This window comes from Myotis daubentonii, chromosome 12 (assembly GCF_963259705.1).
Source record: "Myotis daubentonii chromosome 12, mMyoDau2.1, whole genome shotgun sequence".
Lineage (NCBI taxonomy): Eukaryota > Metazoa > Chordata > Mammalia > Chiroptera > Vespertilionidae > Myotis > Myotis daubentonii.
Window position 1 is genome coordinate 67028441 of NC_081851.1, and position 19794 is coordinate 67048234.

Below are 19794 nucleotides of genomic sequence, written 5' to 3' on the forward strand. Positions count from 1 at the left end.
TTCCCACTTGCTCCTTCACAGGGAAGAGGAAAAGCAATGAGAGGTGGCATTACCATAGCCATTACTGAGTCAGGGAAGAGAGAGAGGGCCCTGGGAAGGACCTGGCCCAGCCAGTGCCCTCCACGCTGGGTGCTTACACAAATGAGGAGGCCAAAGAAAGTACCGGCTGCTGGGCCGGGGCTTTGGGGTGACTGGATAGTTATCTATTGCTTCATACTAAATGACCATAAATGTGGTGGCTTAAAATAACACACATTAATTATACTAGTTTCTGTGGGTCAGGAAACTAGCAATAGATCAGCTGAGTCCTCTGCTTCATAATTTCTTAGAAGGTCACAATTAGGTATTAGCCAGGGCTGGGTTCTCATCTGAAAGCTCAAGCGGGAAAGAGTCATCCCTCCATGCTCACATGGCTGTTGGCAGTTCCTGGAGAAGGAGTGAGGGAAGGGCAGGCAGGGTGTGTGGAGAAAGATATATTTTCAAAAAAATTCCAGGCCATTGGATCTGGGATGGCTGATTTGGTTTTTATAGTGAATGTCGACAGTTTCTTCATAATAACTGTTGAGAGCAAATTTTATTCATTTAATTATAGTTTATTAAATAACTGACAGGTTGAATGATCCTCTTCCAAGATCAATGTTCACAGCTAAGGAAAATAAGGAATAGCTCAAGCTTATCCAGCATTCTAACTAAGAATCATAAAAACTTTCCAGAATAGCTCCCTGGAAAATAGGTCTATTTCTTTTCCTTCAACCAGCTTTATGTCTTTGATTCTAGTAATGAATCCATTTAGTCAATCAACTGATCAATTCCATCAGCCATCAGGTCAGTGGAGTGTCCACACTGCTGAGGAGCAGAATTCAAGCGTTTTTCTTATAGACTGTGGGGCTCCTTGGGTTTCAGTAATGTGGGTGTGGGTGTCCAAATATGAGTGTGTGCTAATGTGGTCCTACTTGCTCCACCCACTACTTTTCTTTCTGTTCTTGACATTTGGATTTCCTTCTTTGACGTGTCCCTGTTCTCCAGTTTATCTTAGAGGGTCTGGGCCCCAGACCCAGGAGCCAGGACATGCTTTCTTCCTAGCTTCAAATCACAAGGCCTCTTCGGCTCCTGCACCTCCATCAGCCCACCTGCCAGAGGTGTTACAGTTACAAAGGCCCTGCAAGGGTTTCACCCTTCGTGGCCTAGAACCAAACAATAAGCAAGAACTACTAAGGCCGAAACCGGTTTGGCTCAGTGGATAGAGCGTCGGCCTGCAGACTGAAAGGTCCCAGGTTCGATTCCGGTCAAGGGCATGTACCTGGGTTGCGGGCACATCCCCAGTAGATGTGCAGGAGGCAGCTGATCGATGTTTCTCTCTCATCGATGTTTCTAACTCTCTATCTCTCTCTCTTCCTCTCTGTAAAAAATCAATAAAATATATTTAAAAATAAAAAAATAAAAAAATTAAAAAAAAGAACTACTAAGAATGAAGCCGTGAGGGGTTCTGGCTCCCCACAGTGTTGCCTTTCTCTCAGGAGCCAGGGGACCTTACAACAGGAGTGAGCAAACCCCACTAATATAGCCCAGTGGTCAAGCCCTAGACCAAGGCTTTCTCTCCCCAGTCTGAGGACAGAGCAGATTAAGGCAGAAATCAATGACGCTTCAGGCCTGAGTGTGGCAAAGCTCAGATTTGGACCACCACCATTTCCCACTTAATTCTCAAACCACATCCATTATTTGTAACCACCAGATGGGTGAGTCCACAGCACCCATCTCAATAGCACATACTTAACACAGCTCTGGCCTGAAGCCAACTTGGGGATAACCAAATTAGCCCCAAGGCGTCCCTTAACTTAATTTTGACGGTTCTGCTTTCAGGATAGTGTTTTTCCCTGTGACCTTTCTCTTCTCTCGCGTGTTACTGACGTTCCCTCAGGGAGCAGGGGTGGCTAAGAGCACAGCACAGCAGCCATCCCAGGCGCCATTAGAAACTCCCTCCGATTGCCCGTGTCAGAGCTGTTTAGGGTAATTCAGTTCTGAAAGCAGCTTTTATCTCAACAGCCCTGACTTGCTGCCCTGTTGTTGGGGAGCTCCCTCACTGGGAGGTTCCTCTCAGTGAAACAATGTCTGCCTCCCAGCAGAGAGGGCCCTGGGCCTCTGGCCTTTATTCCTGGGAGACCTCAGCATTCGCAGGCATCCTGTCCGTCTAGAGCAGCGGTTCTCAACCTGTGGGTCGCGACCGCTTTGGGGGTCGAATGACCCTTTCACGGGGGTCGCCTAAGACCATCGGAAAACACATATATAATTACATATTGTTTTTGTGATTCATCACTATGCTTTAATTATGTTCAATTTGTCACAATGAAAATACATCCTGCATATCTGATATTTACATGACGATTCATAACAGTAGCAAAATTACTGTTATGAAGAAGCAACGAAAATAATTTTATGGTTGGGGGTCACCACAACATGAGGAACTGTATTAAAGGGTCGCGGCATTAGGACGGTGGAGAACCACTGGTCTAGAGGAACTGTGTGAGAGCAAAGGAGCCAATGATGTCAGAGGGAGAAAAGATCATGTGTGTGAGCACAGCCAGTACAAAAGACAGGGTTAGTGTTACAATTACTGATATTACCACCTGCTAACTTTTCATCAAAAGACACCCCAAGAGAGAAACGACCAGAAAGCTTTGCAAAAATGAACGGGGTGTGTGTGTGTATGCAAGCACATGCAAGTATACACACAGTCAGTCTGAAAAACTGACTAGAACAACACGGAAAATGCATCAACTAAAAACGGTGCTGCTAAACACGTAACTGCATGTGCCCACGTGCCCACCTCAGCCTCAGGTTTCCTCTGTAACCGCAGGCCACTTGGTCACCTTTCCACACTATTGCCTATCTGATGAGACACAAGTAATCATTCTTCCCCCTTTCCTATCTACTGACCTAACAGTTGTAAAAAGCTAAACTTACTGGAGGATGGAGGTGCTACATAAATGCACTGTAACTAAACACCTTGAACTTGAATGGCCCACAGATTCCCAGCCCTGTTTGCTCACAGCCATTGTAGCATCCTTTTATCTGAGATTACACTTCCCGTGCCTTCTACCATCCGCCAAATATAAGTTTCAAAATATAAATACATTCCAAAACTATAAAATAAAGGCTCCTGCGTCTAGCTGCCCCTCAGCCTGATACGCAAGAGAGGTTTGGGGCCACTTTCACACCCTCACCCAGCACTGGGTATAAAATAGATTAAACATAAGAAAACAGCAGCATGAACACTAAGAAAATATATCTGACAGTAGAGAGAGAAGAAAGTGAGTCAGTATAAAATATTTATATCTGAAGCCATTTAGTGAAGGGTCAAACAGAACAACTAGATAAGTCTGGGTGGCACTATGAAGAAGGAGTTAAATTCTACTTAGTGAGCTGCATGATGTAGCAGCAGCTTCTAGGCCAGGGGTCCTCAAACTACGGCCCGCGGGCCACATGCAAATACAAATATTGTATTTGTTCCCATTTTGTTTTTTTACTTCAAAATAAGATATGTGCAGTGTGCATAGGAATTTGTTCATAGTTTTTTTTTAAACTATAGTCCGGCCCTCCAACGGTCTGAGGGACAGTGAACTGGCCCCTGTTTAAAAAGTTTGAGGACCCCTGTTCTAGGCCATGGTCATTGACGATGTCAATGAGGTGAAATCTGAAAAACCCTACAGCCCCAGGAATTGGAATGCAGGTGAGGAACTGATCAGATAGATGGTATAAAGGGGTTAATCATAGCAAATGACCTCAAGTAATTCCTACATTAAGATTTTTTTCAAGGATTCTGGGAATATGGCGGTGATGGCAGTAACAGCATAGTTCTTTTTATCTCTCTGAATCCTTCCATGAAAACAGAGCAACCATATATCAAAACTGAAAACCCATGAATATATGCAACAAACAAGTTTATAAGGTATTCCCCTCCAACCCCAAAATACAGGTGGGTGAGGACAAAGCACAAACAACCACAAGGCCTGCATAGTGTCAACACCTAAGCAAGAGAAAGGTGAGAAAAGCAGCAGGCTGTCTTACAAACCTGAGAGCAGGAGAAACCCAAAATAGCTAACAGCTATTTGCTGGAAATGACAGAAAGACAATCTGAGAGCCCTTTGCCCAGTTCAGTGGCCCATGAGTACAAGGGGCCCATGGTAAGATCTGAAGCAACAAGTGCAGTCTGGCCACCAAGCCTCCTTTCCAGGAAGGGCCCACACTGGGAAGACATTTCTGGAAGTGAAATCAGTATTGAGTAATATAGAAATAATAGAGGTAAAACAATAAATAAAAGGGTTTCCAGATAAAAGTATGTGGGGGGTAGAGGGGTGAAACAGAGCCAGAAACATTAGGAAGCAAACTGCCATATTTTTAAACACTATATATTTTTAAAATAACAAGAAGTATAAAGGAAGCTCTGTGAAGTTAGAAAATCTCCTGAACCCTTAAAGTTCTAGAAAAGTAATTTCATATAAAAATGTATAACAGAGAAGTATCAAGATTAAATCACATACAAAATTACAATAAGAATTTTTAAAGAGCATAGAGGACAGAATAACTGTACAGAAAAATAAAAGCACAACAAAAATACATGCCCACAGAAAAGATCAAAATTATAACCTCCTATTTCAAAAAGAGCTAAATGACCATAAAACCATGATATAAGACATGAAAAATAGCATATCAATATTACAAAACATAAGAGACTAGGTGGTAGAACTCAGAAAAGAATGTAAAATGAAAGGAAAAAAATCAGAGATGAAAACTAAATTAGGAAGGAATTCAAGAGCAAATAAACACAACAGTTAATGCTTTACAAGAACTAGAAGGTGAAAAAAGAAATTTTTAAAAAATAAAAAAAAATGAAATACATCAGAGCTAGGCAAAGAAGATGCAACATACAGATAACAGGAGTACCTGAAGATGAAAACCAAAGTGGACCAAAACAAATACTTAAAGCTGTAATTCAAGAAAAACTTTCATAATGAAACTACTTATTAAAAGAGTACTGTATGCATCTGAGAATATTGGCCAGGAATGAGCAATAACACAGAATATTCTAGTATAATCACCAAATCTTTAAAGAAAAAAAATACTTTGGCACCTCAGAAAAAAACAAGTGATTTATTAGAGAATAAAATTTAGATCATCATCAGAGTGTTTTACAATTACACTTTATGCCAGAAGAAAACAGAGTAGCACATATAATATACTCAAGGGTAAAGAATTTTATCAACATCCAAAAACTCAAAGAGTATTCCTCCCATGAATCCTAAAGAATCTACTTGAAAACAAGCTTCAGACAACCAAAATGCCTGGAGATACACCCGCATGACTGATGTAAGCATTAAACACATAGTATTTACAGAAGTAAGACTAAGGACTAAAGAGGAAAGAGTACCATGTGTAACCACAATATGCCCAAACAGTGTAGGTAGAATACAACTTCAAGGAATATAGGAAAATGGAGAGCACATATATTTTAAAAATGTTAACAGATCTCGGTTTTTATACTGATGATGGTATTGTGGTAGTGTTACTACTCTGACACTATTGTGTACTTAATGATGGAAAAGTAAATGAGTAATTATAGAATATTTTAATTCTATTAGAATGTTCCTAAGAACCAAGATTCTCAGTGTGGAAAAAAGAAATATGGATTAATATAAAAGAGATTAAAACTCTGTAATCCTGACTTTGAATTGGAAGTATCAGTGTGACAATGGAATACTATGCTGCTGTAAAAAGGAAGGAACTCCTACCATTTGCAACAGCATGGATGGACCTGGAGAGCTTTATGCTAAGCGAAATAAGCCAGTCAGAGAAAGACAAATATCACATGATCTCACTCATTTGTGGAATATAATGAACAATATAAAATGATGAACAAAAACAGATCCAGAGACAGAGAAGCATCAATCAGACTGTCAAACCTCAGAGGGAAGGCAGGGGAGGGTGGCGGTAAGGGGGAGAGATCAATCAAAGGACTTGTATGCATGCATATAAGCATAACCAATGGACATAGACACCAGGGGGGTGAGGGCATGACCTGTGGGGGGGTGAGGGGTGAGGAGGGTAAGCGGGGATAACAACACATATGTAATACCTTAACCAATAAAGAAAAAAATAGTAATAGAAAAGAAAGTATCAGTGTGAGCTCATGAGGTATTTTGTCATATCCGTGTGTGTACTTCATATATGTGTATGTTTATACTGATATACATATGTACACACACAGATATTTCCTAGCTCTGTCACTAAAGAACCCTAGACACAATCACCAACCAGTAGCAATAAGTGTCTCTAGCCTTCAAGGTGTGCAATTAAAATACCTTTTCCCAACGAAACAAAGACTTTGGAGAAAATGGCTGAACCCAGGTCTAGGGAAGGCGCATTTTGTCATACCAGATAGCAAGAAAGCAAAAGAACTCGGGAGGCTTACCACTGATCAAAAATGTGACATTTTCAGCTTCTAAAGGATAATAGGGGTCAATTAGAACTAAAAAATATGTTTAAATTCAAGAATTTATATCATGTATAAACAACTAGTTGGTCAACTTTAGAGGATGATAAATAACTAATTCATTATCTTGAAAACTATAATAAGGAGAAAGAATTGAGCATTTATCCTGCATGGGTAACCAAATAGTAGATAAGAGGAAGCATCACTTTATAAATGTGTTCCAACTGATAAATAAGAAGAAAAGGTTTAATTTGAGTATCATTATTTTGCAGCTCCCAATAAATGCATGGGCCTAGGCATTAAGCTTCTACAACTGCGAACATCAAAAAAAGAACGCAATCATCGGGCATTGATTGTATATCTAGAAGGGGCACTGCTCCACTGTTTAAAGAGTTGAGACAGATGGTAGAAATGTTTTAACCTCCGAATAGCTACAATATGTACATTATTTTTACTTCACCCTAATAAGGAGCATAATTTATTAATTTTTATTACGTATTCAAATTTTCCAATTTACAATAAAGAATGGTGCTGTATATATTATGGATGATGAATTTGGACCTGGTTTGATGTAATGGGATCTATGATGGTGATCAAAATGGTTCAATATACCACAGGTCCCATGAAGTTCAGCCCAGTCAACAGATAAGGGTAAATTTCAGTTCCAAGGATCAGAATCAAAATGGTACAAAAGGGCCGTGGCCGGTTTGGCTCAGTGGATAGAGCATCAGCCTGCAGACCGAAGGGCCCTGGGTTCGATTCCAGTCAATGGCACGAACTTAGGTTGCAGGCTTCTCCCCGGCCTGGGCCCTAGTAGGCGAGCATGCAAGAGGCAACCAATTGATGTGTTTCTCTCACATCAGTGTTTCTCTCTGTCTTTCCCTCTCTCTTCCACTCTCTCTGAAAATCAGTGGGAAAAAATGTCCTCGGTGAAGATTTTTTTAAAAATGGTAGAAAAGGTCCTTCTGAGCCATTGAGTGCTCTTCTGTGATACAACCACCTAACACTCGGCCTTCAGCATGAGGCAGATCCTCATTATTGCGATTAACAGCCGTAGTTGAGAACTTATTTTCTTTTGTATCGTGCTTTATTTCTTTGAATTCAGTTGAGCAGACAAGATGGCTTAACAACAGTAATAAAACCAGTACAATCGCTGTCTATCCCATGGTTTTTCAGCATTGTGCTGTGTATTACTAATTGATTTGTTTCTTCTTAGAGGCTTCTGCTATATACTTAAAATGAAACCCAGTGCTTAATGGATTTTTCTTTGCTCAAATGTCTAATACCCAATCAGTATTTTGATGTTTGTGGGTTCTTTATACAATTTAGATGTGAGTGAATATTAAACTAGGCTTCCAGTGTGTGGTAAAAGAGCAAGATAAATGATAAGTAAGAACAAGTTAAAACTCCATAAATGAGTTTTAACACAATAGTTTTTTGTTTTGTTTTCAAAGTAAGAAAAGAGGACAGAGCCAGCCTTCCTTCCTTCCCTGCCTCCAATCCAGCCTCCTCCCTGTGGCCATTTGATCCTCTCTAATGCCAAATGTTGCACTTTGCTTAGGTCATACTATAATGCCAACTGGAAGTCTAAGTACTAAGTATTATTAGGGTAGGGTGCCAAGCCCACACCTTTAGCTCTCTTCCTCAGCACACACATAAGGGAAAATATTTATGATGTTATGTTATGTTATGTTATGTTATGTTATGTTATGTTAGTCCCAAAAAATGTATACACACTTTAAAAGCTGATAGCTCAGTTTTGGAAATGAAATGTATTTTAATAAACACTGCCCTTGTAAGCATTCAAAGTGTGTGTATACATTTTTGGGACACCCTATTGTATCACACTTGTCTTATGCCTCTACCCAGATTGATGAGGCTGAGGTTGTTCCCAAAGCCGGGCTGCTTGCTGTAGGTATAGACTGGGCCTGCAGAATAGACTAGAGATGATGGGAGGAGTAGATTTCTCAACTCCCTGCACCTATCCTCATCCCCACCTCACTAATTTAAATTCCTAGGAGCTGCTGGCAGAGATCGATTCGCATTCACAGACACTCCCATCGCCATATTTCCTATTCGTAACAACAGCACCAGCCTTGGGTGTAGGCAGGAGTCATTGACACAACTCACATTTTTAGAGTTTTGAACTTTACAATGACCTTTCATACCCCTTACTTCCTTTAATTCTAATGCCAGTCCAGCCCCTTATACAGATGAAGGAACTCATCTAGGTCCCACAGTCAGTAAGTGATGAGACTACCCCCAAACCCAGGTGTCCTTGCCGATTTCAAAGCCTGTGTCCTTTCCATTTCACACAGCCCACTGCCCCAGGTCCCTACCTCCCCACGAACCCCCACCCTCACCCCCAGCAGAGCCCATGCATCGGATTTGGGCAAACCCTTCTGCTAAAGTGCCTGCAGTAAAGAGTTACAACTCTGAATTAACAGGTTATCCCTTTATAATACAAATAGATCAGAGACTTAACATACAGCCATTCACACCAAAGAATTCATCAACTTCTTGCCCTTGAAACAACCTTCAGAAACCAGATAGAAATCAACATCTTCATTTGAAAAACAATACAGTCTGGAAAAGTGTTGGGCAGCTGTAGGCGTCTTTTGTCTCCCAGACCTGGGGCCAGGGCAGTGTCAGGGAGCCCACCACACCTGGCCCAGGTTTCAGATGATCAACACTGCCTGGTGTGAGCCCAATCTGATCGCTTGTAGTTAGTAGCCCAAATTAATCTTTCATTTTTGTATCATTAAGTTATTTGAAAGTTTTCCAAAAAATTTCACTTTAACGTTTTAGTGAAGAAAGCTATATATGCCCAAATTAATCTTTCCATAATTTCCTATAGGTAGAATTTGACTTAATCTCTATAAAGGGAAGTAATTTTTTTAATCTTATAGAGACATTTTTGTATTTGAAGTCAAAGCCGTGTATCAAGAACATGGTATTTTAAAGTCCTTATAGGTTATAAAAATGTTAGAATTCTGGCCAACATGAAATCTGACTCACAGACAGAAAGTGTGAAAGGAGACGGCCCAGTGGCAGTGGAGGGGTGGGGTGTGCTGAGTGTTCCAGAGATGCCCCAAAGGTCATCTAAGGACATGGGGTGCTCCAGGTGATGACAGATCCCAGGCAGTGGCGAGGGGCTTGGAAAAAGAAGGCAGGCACCAAAAACAATGTGACCCCAAAACTCCCAAATGTGACCCGCTTCCCTATTTTTTCCACTGTTTCATCGAGAGCCCAAGAGCTGCTTATTGCAGTTCTAAACCCCAGTGGTTACGAATAAGGAGGCCAGCCGGGAGGACAGGTCTTCCTAATCCCACGGTCCTGGGTCCCCAGGCCAGTGAGGGGTCAGGGAGCTGACTGTGTCCAGGTTACTCTTTCGATCTTCTCCACACTAAGAGGATCCTACATGAAGATGCGAAGTCCTGGGGACAGGTTAGATGCAGTCACGACTGCACAGGTTACATGCCTGTTGTTTGCCCGGCACTGTGCTGGACTTGATGAGACACCCAGAGAGGGCGCAGCCGCTGCCTGCACCTGTCTCCCCTGAAACGGACCTTCTCTCACGGTATCATTTTACTGCTCTATGTTGTAGCTGGTTGCCTCTTTTTTGGTTCCCTTAGTAGGCTCTGAGCTTCCTAATGCCAGAGTCCATGTCCGCTCCATCTACCTGACCCAGCGCCTGGCACATAGTGGACCCCAACAGCAGTTTCCAGGTTGAGTGCCGAGCGGTATCTCTTGCCCTGATCTTGGTGCCATGTTAGTGCCATGGAGCACACAGCTCAGAGGCAGCCAGAGACGCCCCACAAAGGAGGGATGGTCAGGCCACGTGAGTGACTGTCTTTCTTCTTGTGTCACAGTTCACTGGCTATTTACCACGTGTGGGGCCAGTGGGCCCCACGGCCCCACGCAGGCCCAGTGCAACAATGCCTACCGGAACACCAACCTGAGCGTGGTGGTGGGGAGTGAGGGCCCCCTCAAGGGCATCCAGACCTGGAAAGTGCCAGCCACCGACACCTACAGGTGCGTATGGGGGAGGGGGAAGCCGAGGGGCAGAGGACTGGGGTCCTGTCTGTGGGTGCATGTCCCCCGGTGCCTGGATGGAGCACCAAAGTTCAGAGGCCACAGACTCTGACCTGTCGTAAGGACTGCAGAAGGGGAGATTTGAGATGATGGAATGGGGCAGCAGGGAAGATGCGTCCTCTATCCTCCAGGGGCCCACAGACTGTTTGTGGAGATGATATGCATGTGTGAGCTGGCTTCAGAACATTCTTTATCCTTATTATTCGTAATTATAATTATTTCTATTCTTGAATCGCACTTGGTGCTGTTCCAATGAGGCAGTGCATGGACAAACATCTGGGAAACACAAGTGCGATGCACATGAAGGACCACGTTGTTATCCTTGCGCCTCCTTTCCCGGGACTTCACTGTTCTCAAGGGAAGTAGCTGTTCAACTCTGTCCGTGTCCAACCCCAAGCCCACAGTATTCCCTAGAGCTGGGGTGGGGAACGTCTGGCCCACAGGCCATATAAGGCCATCGAAATCATTGGGTCTGGCCCTGCCAAGGCATTAGGCATTAATTAAAGGTTTGACCAAATATAGCAGGCTCATTTTTAAGTTGATAATTTTGTTTGGCCCATGAATGATGTTATGAAGATGCAAATGGCCCTTAGAGCAAGGCCAGGCTGGAAGGAGGCTGATGACTCTCCTGGGCCACTGTGCGGTCATTAAGCAGAGCTAGCAGTAGAGCTTAGACAAGTGGTGCCCATCGTCAAGTGGGCATCAGAATGACGGAGGGCTGGTTAAAGCGCAGGTGGCTGCGCCCACTCTTGGAGTGTCTGACTGTGTAGGCTTGGAGTGGGGTCAAGAATACAATTTCTGGCCCTAGCCAGTTTGGCTCAGTGGATAGAGTGTCAGCCTGCAGACTGAAGAGTCCCGGGTTTGATTCCAGTCAAGGGTCCATGCCGGGGTTGCGGGCTTGATCCCAGGTAGGGGGCGTGCAGGAGGCAGCCAATCAATGATTCTCATCATTGATGTTTCTCTCTCTCTCTCCCTCTCCTTTATTCTCTGAAATCAATAAAAATATATTTTTTAAAAAAGAATAGAATTTCTGGTAAGTTCCCAGATGATGCTGATGCAGCCCTGAGAACCACTGAGGCAGGTCAGACTTGGCCTAGGGACCACACAGCTGTGACGTGGGCAAAGGCAGGGCTGCAGTCATTTTACAAATGAGGAAACGGAGGCTCAGAGAGTCAGGAGCCTCCCACAGCCCAGACATGGCCTCCAGCCCCTGAACTTCGGGGGCGCAGCCTCACTATGGCTCCTTCCACCACACAGCCAGGCTGTTTAAACAGGAAATATCATAATGATGTCCCCGGAGGCTGAGCAGTGGGAACTGAGCTCTCCTTCCCTCCTGCAGCCCCCGAGCCCCAGCATAGCCTCAGCCCCCTGGGAAGAAAAGAGGCAGCCCCACTCTCAGGACCTCAGGGTAAACGTGTTTCAGGGAGAGTCGTAAGTGCTTTCTAAATGCATCGGGGCAGGAATGCAATAACAAGGTTTGGCTGCAATCACATTAGCTGCTCGTCCTGCACATTCCCAGTAAATGGCCAAAGACACGCACCACCACTGACCCCACCACTCCCAGCTAGCCAGACCCCCTCCTCCCGGCTGGATTTCCATGGTCACCCCTGTCCCAGAGCAGGAGGAAAGGACTCCTGGGGGGAAGGGTTTGGATGTTTGTTGAAGATCCACTGGGTATTTCCCCTCCGTTTAGTGATGAGGTGGTGTTATTATTGACACGCCCTTGTCTCCACGTGCGGAGCCTGGAGTGAGAGAAGCTTTGCACAGGCCTGACGCCACATGGCCGGAGACAGCAGTGCCGGGAGCAGACCGATCCCACAGGCAGTTGATTCTGACTTCCTGCTTCCCGGAACTTTCTCCTGACTTCCTTTAGACCCCATGTTTAAAGGATTTTGCCTGCCAGAAAAACTGCACTATTAGATAAAAATTAATTCATTGTCCCATCTGTTGTGAATTATAGCCGTATCTAAGTCTCACCAGGTTTCTGATCTGTAAGGATTGCCACACCACATTGACATAAGCCCAGCCCTAATCGAGAGCCGTTCCTATTTCTCTCTGCAACATTGAGACCAGCTTTGCCTGGTGAACACTCATTGGAAACATTCACATGCTGTTGAGGCAGGACACCAGGACACCATGAAGTGTCCAGATTGGTGAATTTTGATCTGCGGGATTCTGTTGAATTGGCCTGAGATAGCATCATGTCAAAATGAAAGAATCAAAACCAAAAAGCACTGGGTTGGGGTTGCTGTCGTTGAATCTTTGTTCTTTAACCAATTAAAGGCTGTCACAGATGCAATCATCCTTCGGTGTCCAAGGGGAATTGGTTTCAGGACTCCCTTTGGATACCCAAATCCAAGGATGCTCAAGTCCCTTATATGAAACTAAAAGCCCAGTGCACGAAATTCATGCACTGGTAGGGTTCCTAGCGGCTGCCGGCTGGGTACTCCCTCCCTTCCCCCAGCCGCCGCTAACCAGGGCCTCCCTCCCTTCCTCTGGCTGGCCCCACCCCCTGGTCTAACTCCTGGACGAATTCCTGGTCGAGGGGACAATTTGCATACTATGCTTTTATTATATAGGATGCCATAGTATTTGCATATGAACTACCCACATCCTCCTGTATAATTTAAATCATCTCTAGATTACGTACAGTACTGTAAGTATTGAAAATGCTCGCAAATAGTTGTTATACTGTATAGTTTAGGGAATAATGACAAGAAAAAAATGTCCATACATGTTCAATAGAGACGCTACCAATCATGGGCATACTGCATGTCACCAACAAGGTAATGTTTTTTCAAATATTTTTGATCTGCGGTGAGTTTGCACATGTGAAACCCACTGATGTGAAGGGTCCCCTATTTCTGACCTTCACTTCATCCTTGACCTTGGATAAGGCTCTGGGCTTGGATGTGAATGTCTATTGGCCACATCACTTAGGAGTCAAAGAAGCAGAAGTTGAGTGGTTGCTTTTTAGACCACACCGGAATGCCCCCAGGTCAGAATGTCCATGCAGAGAAGCCAGGGCCCCTCTTCTGGAAGACAGCCTTTTCCTATTAACTAATTTCTATTTAGTAAGTGCAGTTCACCTGGTGAGATAAACACAGGACACATGGGAGGACATGAGGAAAAGGTTCATGGAAATAAAAAGGTTGGCAGCATCCCTGGTGGAATCCATCTACTCCCGAAGTGTCGGCGCCCAGCTAGTGCTGTCTGGCTGCTGCCTGAGGCCTGGCACTGTTATTGCTGCAGCTGACGTCTCTCCCTGCTGGTCACACAGATGGAGAAAGGGGAGCTAATACTTATCAAGCACCTGCTGTAGGCAGAGAGGAGGCCATCAGTACCTGGAGCTTTCTCGGGGATGCATACAGGTGCAAGCACCCCACCCATAGCTGGTCATTTATTTACCCTGGGCCCATCTGCCACCTTCTACTGCTCTGCCCACCACCACTCACCACAGAGGGAGAGGCCCAGAAAGAGGGAGAGGAAGAAGAGGCTGGGGAGGAGACGGCGGGGTGGTGGGTGTTGATGGGGGGATAGGGACAGCACCTAAATCCCATCCCTCCCCAACCTCCACTTTGCTGCCCCGAGTGTCCCCTTCTCTGGATTTGCCAGTTCCTCTAGCCAAACAGCAGAGGCGATGTAGTCAGCTCCCTCCATGTCCTTATGTCCTGGTGTCCACACCTGCTTTGCAAATCTCAGTGGCCGTCTGAAGCACCTGTCAGGACACTGTGCCTGACACTAAGGTACAGAGGCAAACATGATGCACCCCTTCTGGGAGGAGCCCAGCTCATGGGGCTGGTGGGTGCAGCAGTACCACCGCGGAGGTTCGCACAAGCACTGCAGCCGGAGGCTAGGGACAGGCTGGGTGCAGGAGTGGCTTCCACAGGAAACAGGCTAAGTCTTGAAGGCGATCGGCATTGTCTGCAAAGAAGAGGGGAGGCCTCCTGGTGGAAGGAGTACCTGGGGCAAGGCCACCTACCAGCTCTGGCCCTGGGGCCGAGCCCCACCTGCCAAATGCCGTCCGCTACCTGTTAGCTCCCTCTGGTGGCAGAGAGAGAAACAAGCCTAGAGACACAGAGAGCCGATGGAAGGCTGAGGGTCACCCAGGAAGAGTTAGAAAGGGCCGCACCAGGGCAGGGGAAATAGAGGAGCGAGGGTGCAGGGCCAGGAAGCATTTAGGAGGTGAACTGGCACAATTAGAGGACTGGGAGGAGGCAGTGCCTGGATGACAGCCTTGCTTGGGGGGCTGAGGAAGCCAAGACAATGAGTGACCGATACTTCATCTCTAGGAGCTTGATTAAGACAACAGGCAAGGATAACGGTAATGGCGACAAGAGCACATGCTTAAGGGAAAGTTCTGGGCCGAGGTTCTGAGTGACCACATCTAGAGTGTGCCCGTGGGGGAAGCGGGTAAAGTGGCTCACAGCAAAAGCATCGATTATGGGGTACGTGCTGGGGTGGGCGAGAGCCTCAGCCTCCCTGTATAATGGAGACGGTGCCCACACCGCCTGGCTCCGAGGACTGCTGGGGATTCCGTGTGATCTGTGCATGATGTCTCCACGCAGACGCAGTCCACGTCTGTGGATGTGGGCCAGCCATCTCTCCTCATCCTCCTCTTCCTTCCTCCTGCTTCCTTCCTTCCTTCCTTCCTTCCTTCCTTCCTTCCTCCCTCCCTTCCTTCCTCCCTCCCTTCCTTCCTCCCTCCCTTCCTTCCTCCCTCCCTCCCTTCCTCCCTCCGTCCCTCCCTCCCTTCCTTCCTTCCTTCCTTCCTTCCTCCTCCCTCCCTTCCTTTTTCCTTCCTTCCTTCCTCCTCCCTCCCTTCCTTTTTCCCTTCCTTCCTTCCTTCCTTCCTTCCTTCCTTCCTTCCTGTCTTCCTTCCTGCCTCTCCAGGTCTCAGCATCCTTCCCAGCCCTCAGTCCTCCCCCACTTCACACACACACACACACACACACACGCACACACGTCGCCTATGAAAACATTTGTCAGGCACAGTCCACAGCTCCTGGTGGCAGTTCTCTCATGGCCCACTTGTTCCTCAGACATAATGTACAAGAGGCCCCAGATCCCAGCTGGAGACAGCCATCCTGCCAGCTGACCTGGGCCACAGCTGTGTCTGACGGTCTCCATCACTGACACTCATTTCCTCACCTGGCTCGAGGGACCAGCATGTGCAGCTGGGTGGCACCATCATTCCACCCAATCCACAGACAGCCCTGGGGCTCCTACTGTGTGCCAGGCACTGAGTAGTGCTGTGGGACTTAAAGAGAGGACTGAGACTCTGGAGTGCCACAGTCTTTGGAAAGACCACAGGGCAGGAAAGTTAAATAACAGTCCACAATACCAGTAAAGTTCTAGAGACAATTATAGAAGAGAGTGGCACGTCATGATTAATTGTCAGCCTAATTGTGTGGCTAGCCATCGCCATGAGAGCACAGAGCAGGGCAAGTCAGGAGAGGGGGACTGTGCAGAGATCGATGGGCTGCAGGCAGAATGCAGTTGGCGTCTAATTACTGCCCCGTACACCAGGTGACCTTGAAAGTGTGCTTCCCCCTCTGAGCAAGTGTTTTCAGGCTCAGCCCACCTGGAGGAGGCGGGGTTGTAGAGAGTTGCTGAGATCTCCTCCAGCTCAGATATTCCCGGGCATGGGACTGCCCTGGCCTGGTGGGCCGTAGGGAAGAAGTGCACCTTGCTCACGGGTGCCATCTGGACTAGAACTGAACAGCAAGGAGCAGGTGCCTTGACAATTGGCCCTTCACCGCTGACCCCAGGGGTGTCTCCTGGTGGCTCAAATGACCTGTCCGGGTCATCTGACTACACCTGACAGGCATTTCCCACCAACCCGCTCGCTCTGCGCACACTCACTGGCCTCCTGTGGGCGAGGACAGGCAGGGCAGGTCTTCCATCCTGATTCCCGGAGGAAGAAACTGGAGACTCAGAGGAGGGAAAGGGCCTGGGAATTAGAGGTGGAGCCCAGAGTGGGGTGCAGGAGAGACTGAGGTGCTCTATGCTCGTTCAAGTGGGGTCCACTCCTTCCTCCCCCCCCCCCCGCCCCGCCCAGCTCCCCTCGGGGTGTGGAGTCCACACAGCCTTCGTGCTATTGCCAGCTGTGCTCTTGTTTCAGCATCCAGCAGGCAGCCGCTTTGATTTGCTGCTAATTCTTTATTTTAAAAAGATTCACAACTCAATTACAGCAGGTAACAATAGCTCACAGTCAATAACACAAAACACAAACCTAATAAACATCCATTTTGACCGGGGGCCATGGACTTAGCTGAGGGGAAAAACACAGCCTCAGCTTGTTGAGAACAGTATCTTATAATTTCCAGGAAATTGGAATGGCTGCGAGTCAGAGTCCGCATTTGAGTGGCAGGTAAATTAATTTGTCGTTTGTCAACCATCAAAAATAAACTGAGCGCAGGGGGTGGGGAAAAAGCTTCCGAGATTCCAGCTGAGGCTGTCACTCCCACACAAGTTTGTGTGGCACCATTCGTAGGGTCGGGGTCTTCAGAGGGGCCAAGGCTGGCCTGTGCCCCAGCTCTCTACAGTGAACAGCCTTGACCCCTGACTCCTTGGCCACACCCTGCTCTCCCATTGCTCTCTAGAAACCAGGGGCTCCTTCACTCTCTGCCTCCCAGAAGTCACCCCCTGGAGAGGTGTGGACAGGCTCCGCCATGGGCTACATCAGAGCAGAAGCTGCTGTTTGTCCCTCCCTGGCTATGCCCTCCAGGCACTGAATTAGGTCCCTCACAGGCATTATCTCATTTAAATCTCACAACAATCCTTATTATCGCCCTTACATAGATGAGGAGACTGGAGACCAGCGAGGGTAAATAACTTACCCAAGGCCACACAGTAGCACTGGCACAGCCAGGGCCAGGGCGAGGGTAAGCAAGGTGCCTTGGACACAAAATCTGAGGAGGCATTGGCTCTCGAGGTCCCTTGAGCACAGACAGGGTTGGCACCAGGGAGGTGCCTCTCTTGCCGCACCCTCGTCCTGGCCCTGAGTCACAGCTTGCGTTTGCTTCCAGGTCTGGCTGCCTTCGAGCCCCGCTTTCTTCACTGTGGCACATCCTGCTCCAGAGGCGATCGCCTTGTAGTGGCAGCTGGGAGCTTGCAGAGGAGTGAGCTCCGCGGTGGGATTTCAGCCCTCAGAGGGCTGGTGATGGAGGCACTGCCTCCCAGGGTCCCTGCAGTTAGTCCAGACAGGCGGCTGTCTGCTCCCCAGGGCTTTCAGCAAGTGCACAGTCCAGGTTAAAACTGTGGGGCCGAGGCCATCACACAAGAAAGCAAACTTGGCTCATCAAGCCCTCTGCCTGCTTTGGAATCTACAGAGCGGACCCAGCCCCAAGCCCTACCCTGCACTTGCCATCAGTCTGTTGTCTTCCAAATGCACTTCTTATCCCCAGGAGGGCAGGGGTCCTTGTCCTCATTTTTCTCCTTGGGGTGAAAGTAAGGTTCAGAGAGGTTAAGCAAGTTGCCGCAAGTCACACAGTAGAGGGCTCTTTCCATCCCACCCCATTACCCAGCACGAGGTCAAGACCTGGATGAGGCTGACATGCAGATTGGGTTGGAGGTGGGAGAAATCAGAAAGATGGCTTAGGGAGGGGGAAACCATGTCAGGAATAAACAACATATAAAATATAATAATTTGGTTAAATTTAAACAGGTGAAAGAATTCAGAAGGATTCATACTGCATGCAGATTGATAAAAATTATGCCAAAAATAACGAAAAGGGCACAGCTTACCTCTCAGCCATAAGCAGGAATGGGCAGGATGGGACTCTGTCTCAGGCAACAGCTTTCCAAGCAAACCACTCGTTCACCTGAAAGGACTTTCTTGAGCAACGTGGCAAAGCCCCAGGACAGAGGCGGCGGTCCCCACGGCTAGCTCAGGACTCTACACAGATCGCCCCTGAAACCCCACCACCAGCAGCACCCCCTCTGCCCCAGGTTTCCCTTCTCTGAGCTAAACAATTCTCCTCGCTTTCCTTTCACTAATAAGCCTTCCTTCTGCCTCAGCTTTTTAATTGTCCTTATCACGGTCTCCATTTGTAATGGGCCAGGAGAGAGGGTTTGGCTGGGGTCTGTGTGAAGTAGGGTGGGCCAGTCGCTGCTCAGCCCACCCCCTTGTGTATCCAGATGGGCCTCCCAGCAGCATGTTGGGAAGGAAATGGCCTCTGTGAGGGGAAATGTGGGGTATGAACCAGGGTCTGCCAGCTCTGTGGCCTCAGATAAGTTACTTACCCCTCTGAGCCTCAGATTCCTCATCTGTCAAATGAGATTACTAACAGCTACTATTTATGGCTATTGGGGGGATGCCACATGCAGCCATGCCTGGGGCATTGTGGGAGGCTCAGGCACTGGCCTCTCCACCCTCTGCAGCCCTGCAGCCCCCTCCCTCCCGCAGCCAGGCTCTCCTGCCTCTTCCCTTCCATTGACACAGGCCGGACTCATACCCTCCACCTCCTTCTGCTTGTCTGAGAGCCCACCTGCCCATCATCTCCATGAAGCCAACTCCAAACCTCCACCCCACACGCCCTGCAACCAGCCAAGGTCTCCCTCCTGGGCCCTGATTCTGTGAAGAGATTTCCCACTTTCTCTGAGTTTTCACCCCATGATCTCCCTTTGATGTTGAACCCCCACTACCCTGTGAGTTCAGAAAATAAGGTTCTTATCTGACCAGGGAAGAGATTGGGGTTCTGAGAGGACACAGCTAGGAGAGGGCCTCCTCTGGTCATGGGACCCACAGCCCTTTGGTCCCCCATCTCGCCTCCCTGCTGGTGAGGTTTCTCTCTTCACAACTATGGGCATCTCCTCACTTTCTGTGTGAGCCCCTTGATGTCCTAGAGCCTGTCCTGGTCTCCTCTGGTGCACAGCCTCATGCCACACCAGCAGGCAGTGACTCCCCTCAGTGCCCGGCCACAGGCGGTGGGCACCAGAGCCTCCTTTGCAGCCCACGGAGACCTCAGTTCCTCGCCTGGACATCACCCAGCAGTCAGCCCTCTAGGCCTGTGTCTGCACAACAGGCCTGAGCCCCGCCTGGGCTCCCAGGAGGTGCCTCACACCTTGGAACCTGGGCATTTCCTGGAGTTAGAGGAAGAGAAGCCACTGTGTGTGCAGCGAGCAAAACTGCCTGGAGGCTTTGTGTGCAAATTCACAGCATCTGAAAGCCCCCCCACCCCCACCCCCAGTCCCTCCCCCCACAGCGG

The 19794-nt window shown here is 47.5% G+C and overlaps 1 protein-coding gene across 1 annotated transcript in view; it reads left to right on the top strand.

The window, feature by feature from the left end:
* Positions 1 to 19794, top strand: part of ALK (ALK receptor tyrosine kinase) — a 577143-nt gene that overhangs the window by 520639 nt on the left and 36710 nt on the right. Inside the window, exon 12 of the mRNA XM_059660239.1 lies at positions 10360 to 10522. Coding sequence (XP_059516222.1) covers positions 10360 to 10522 — 163 coding nt within the window. The remainder of the gene's footprint in view (positions 1 to 10359; positions 10523 to 19794) is intronic.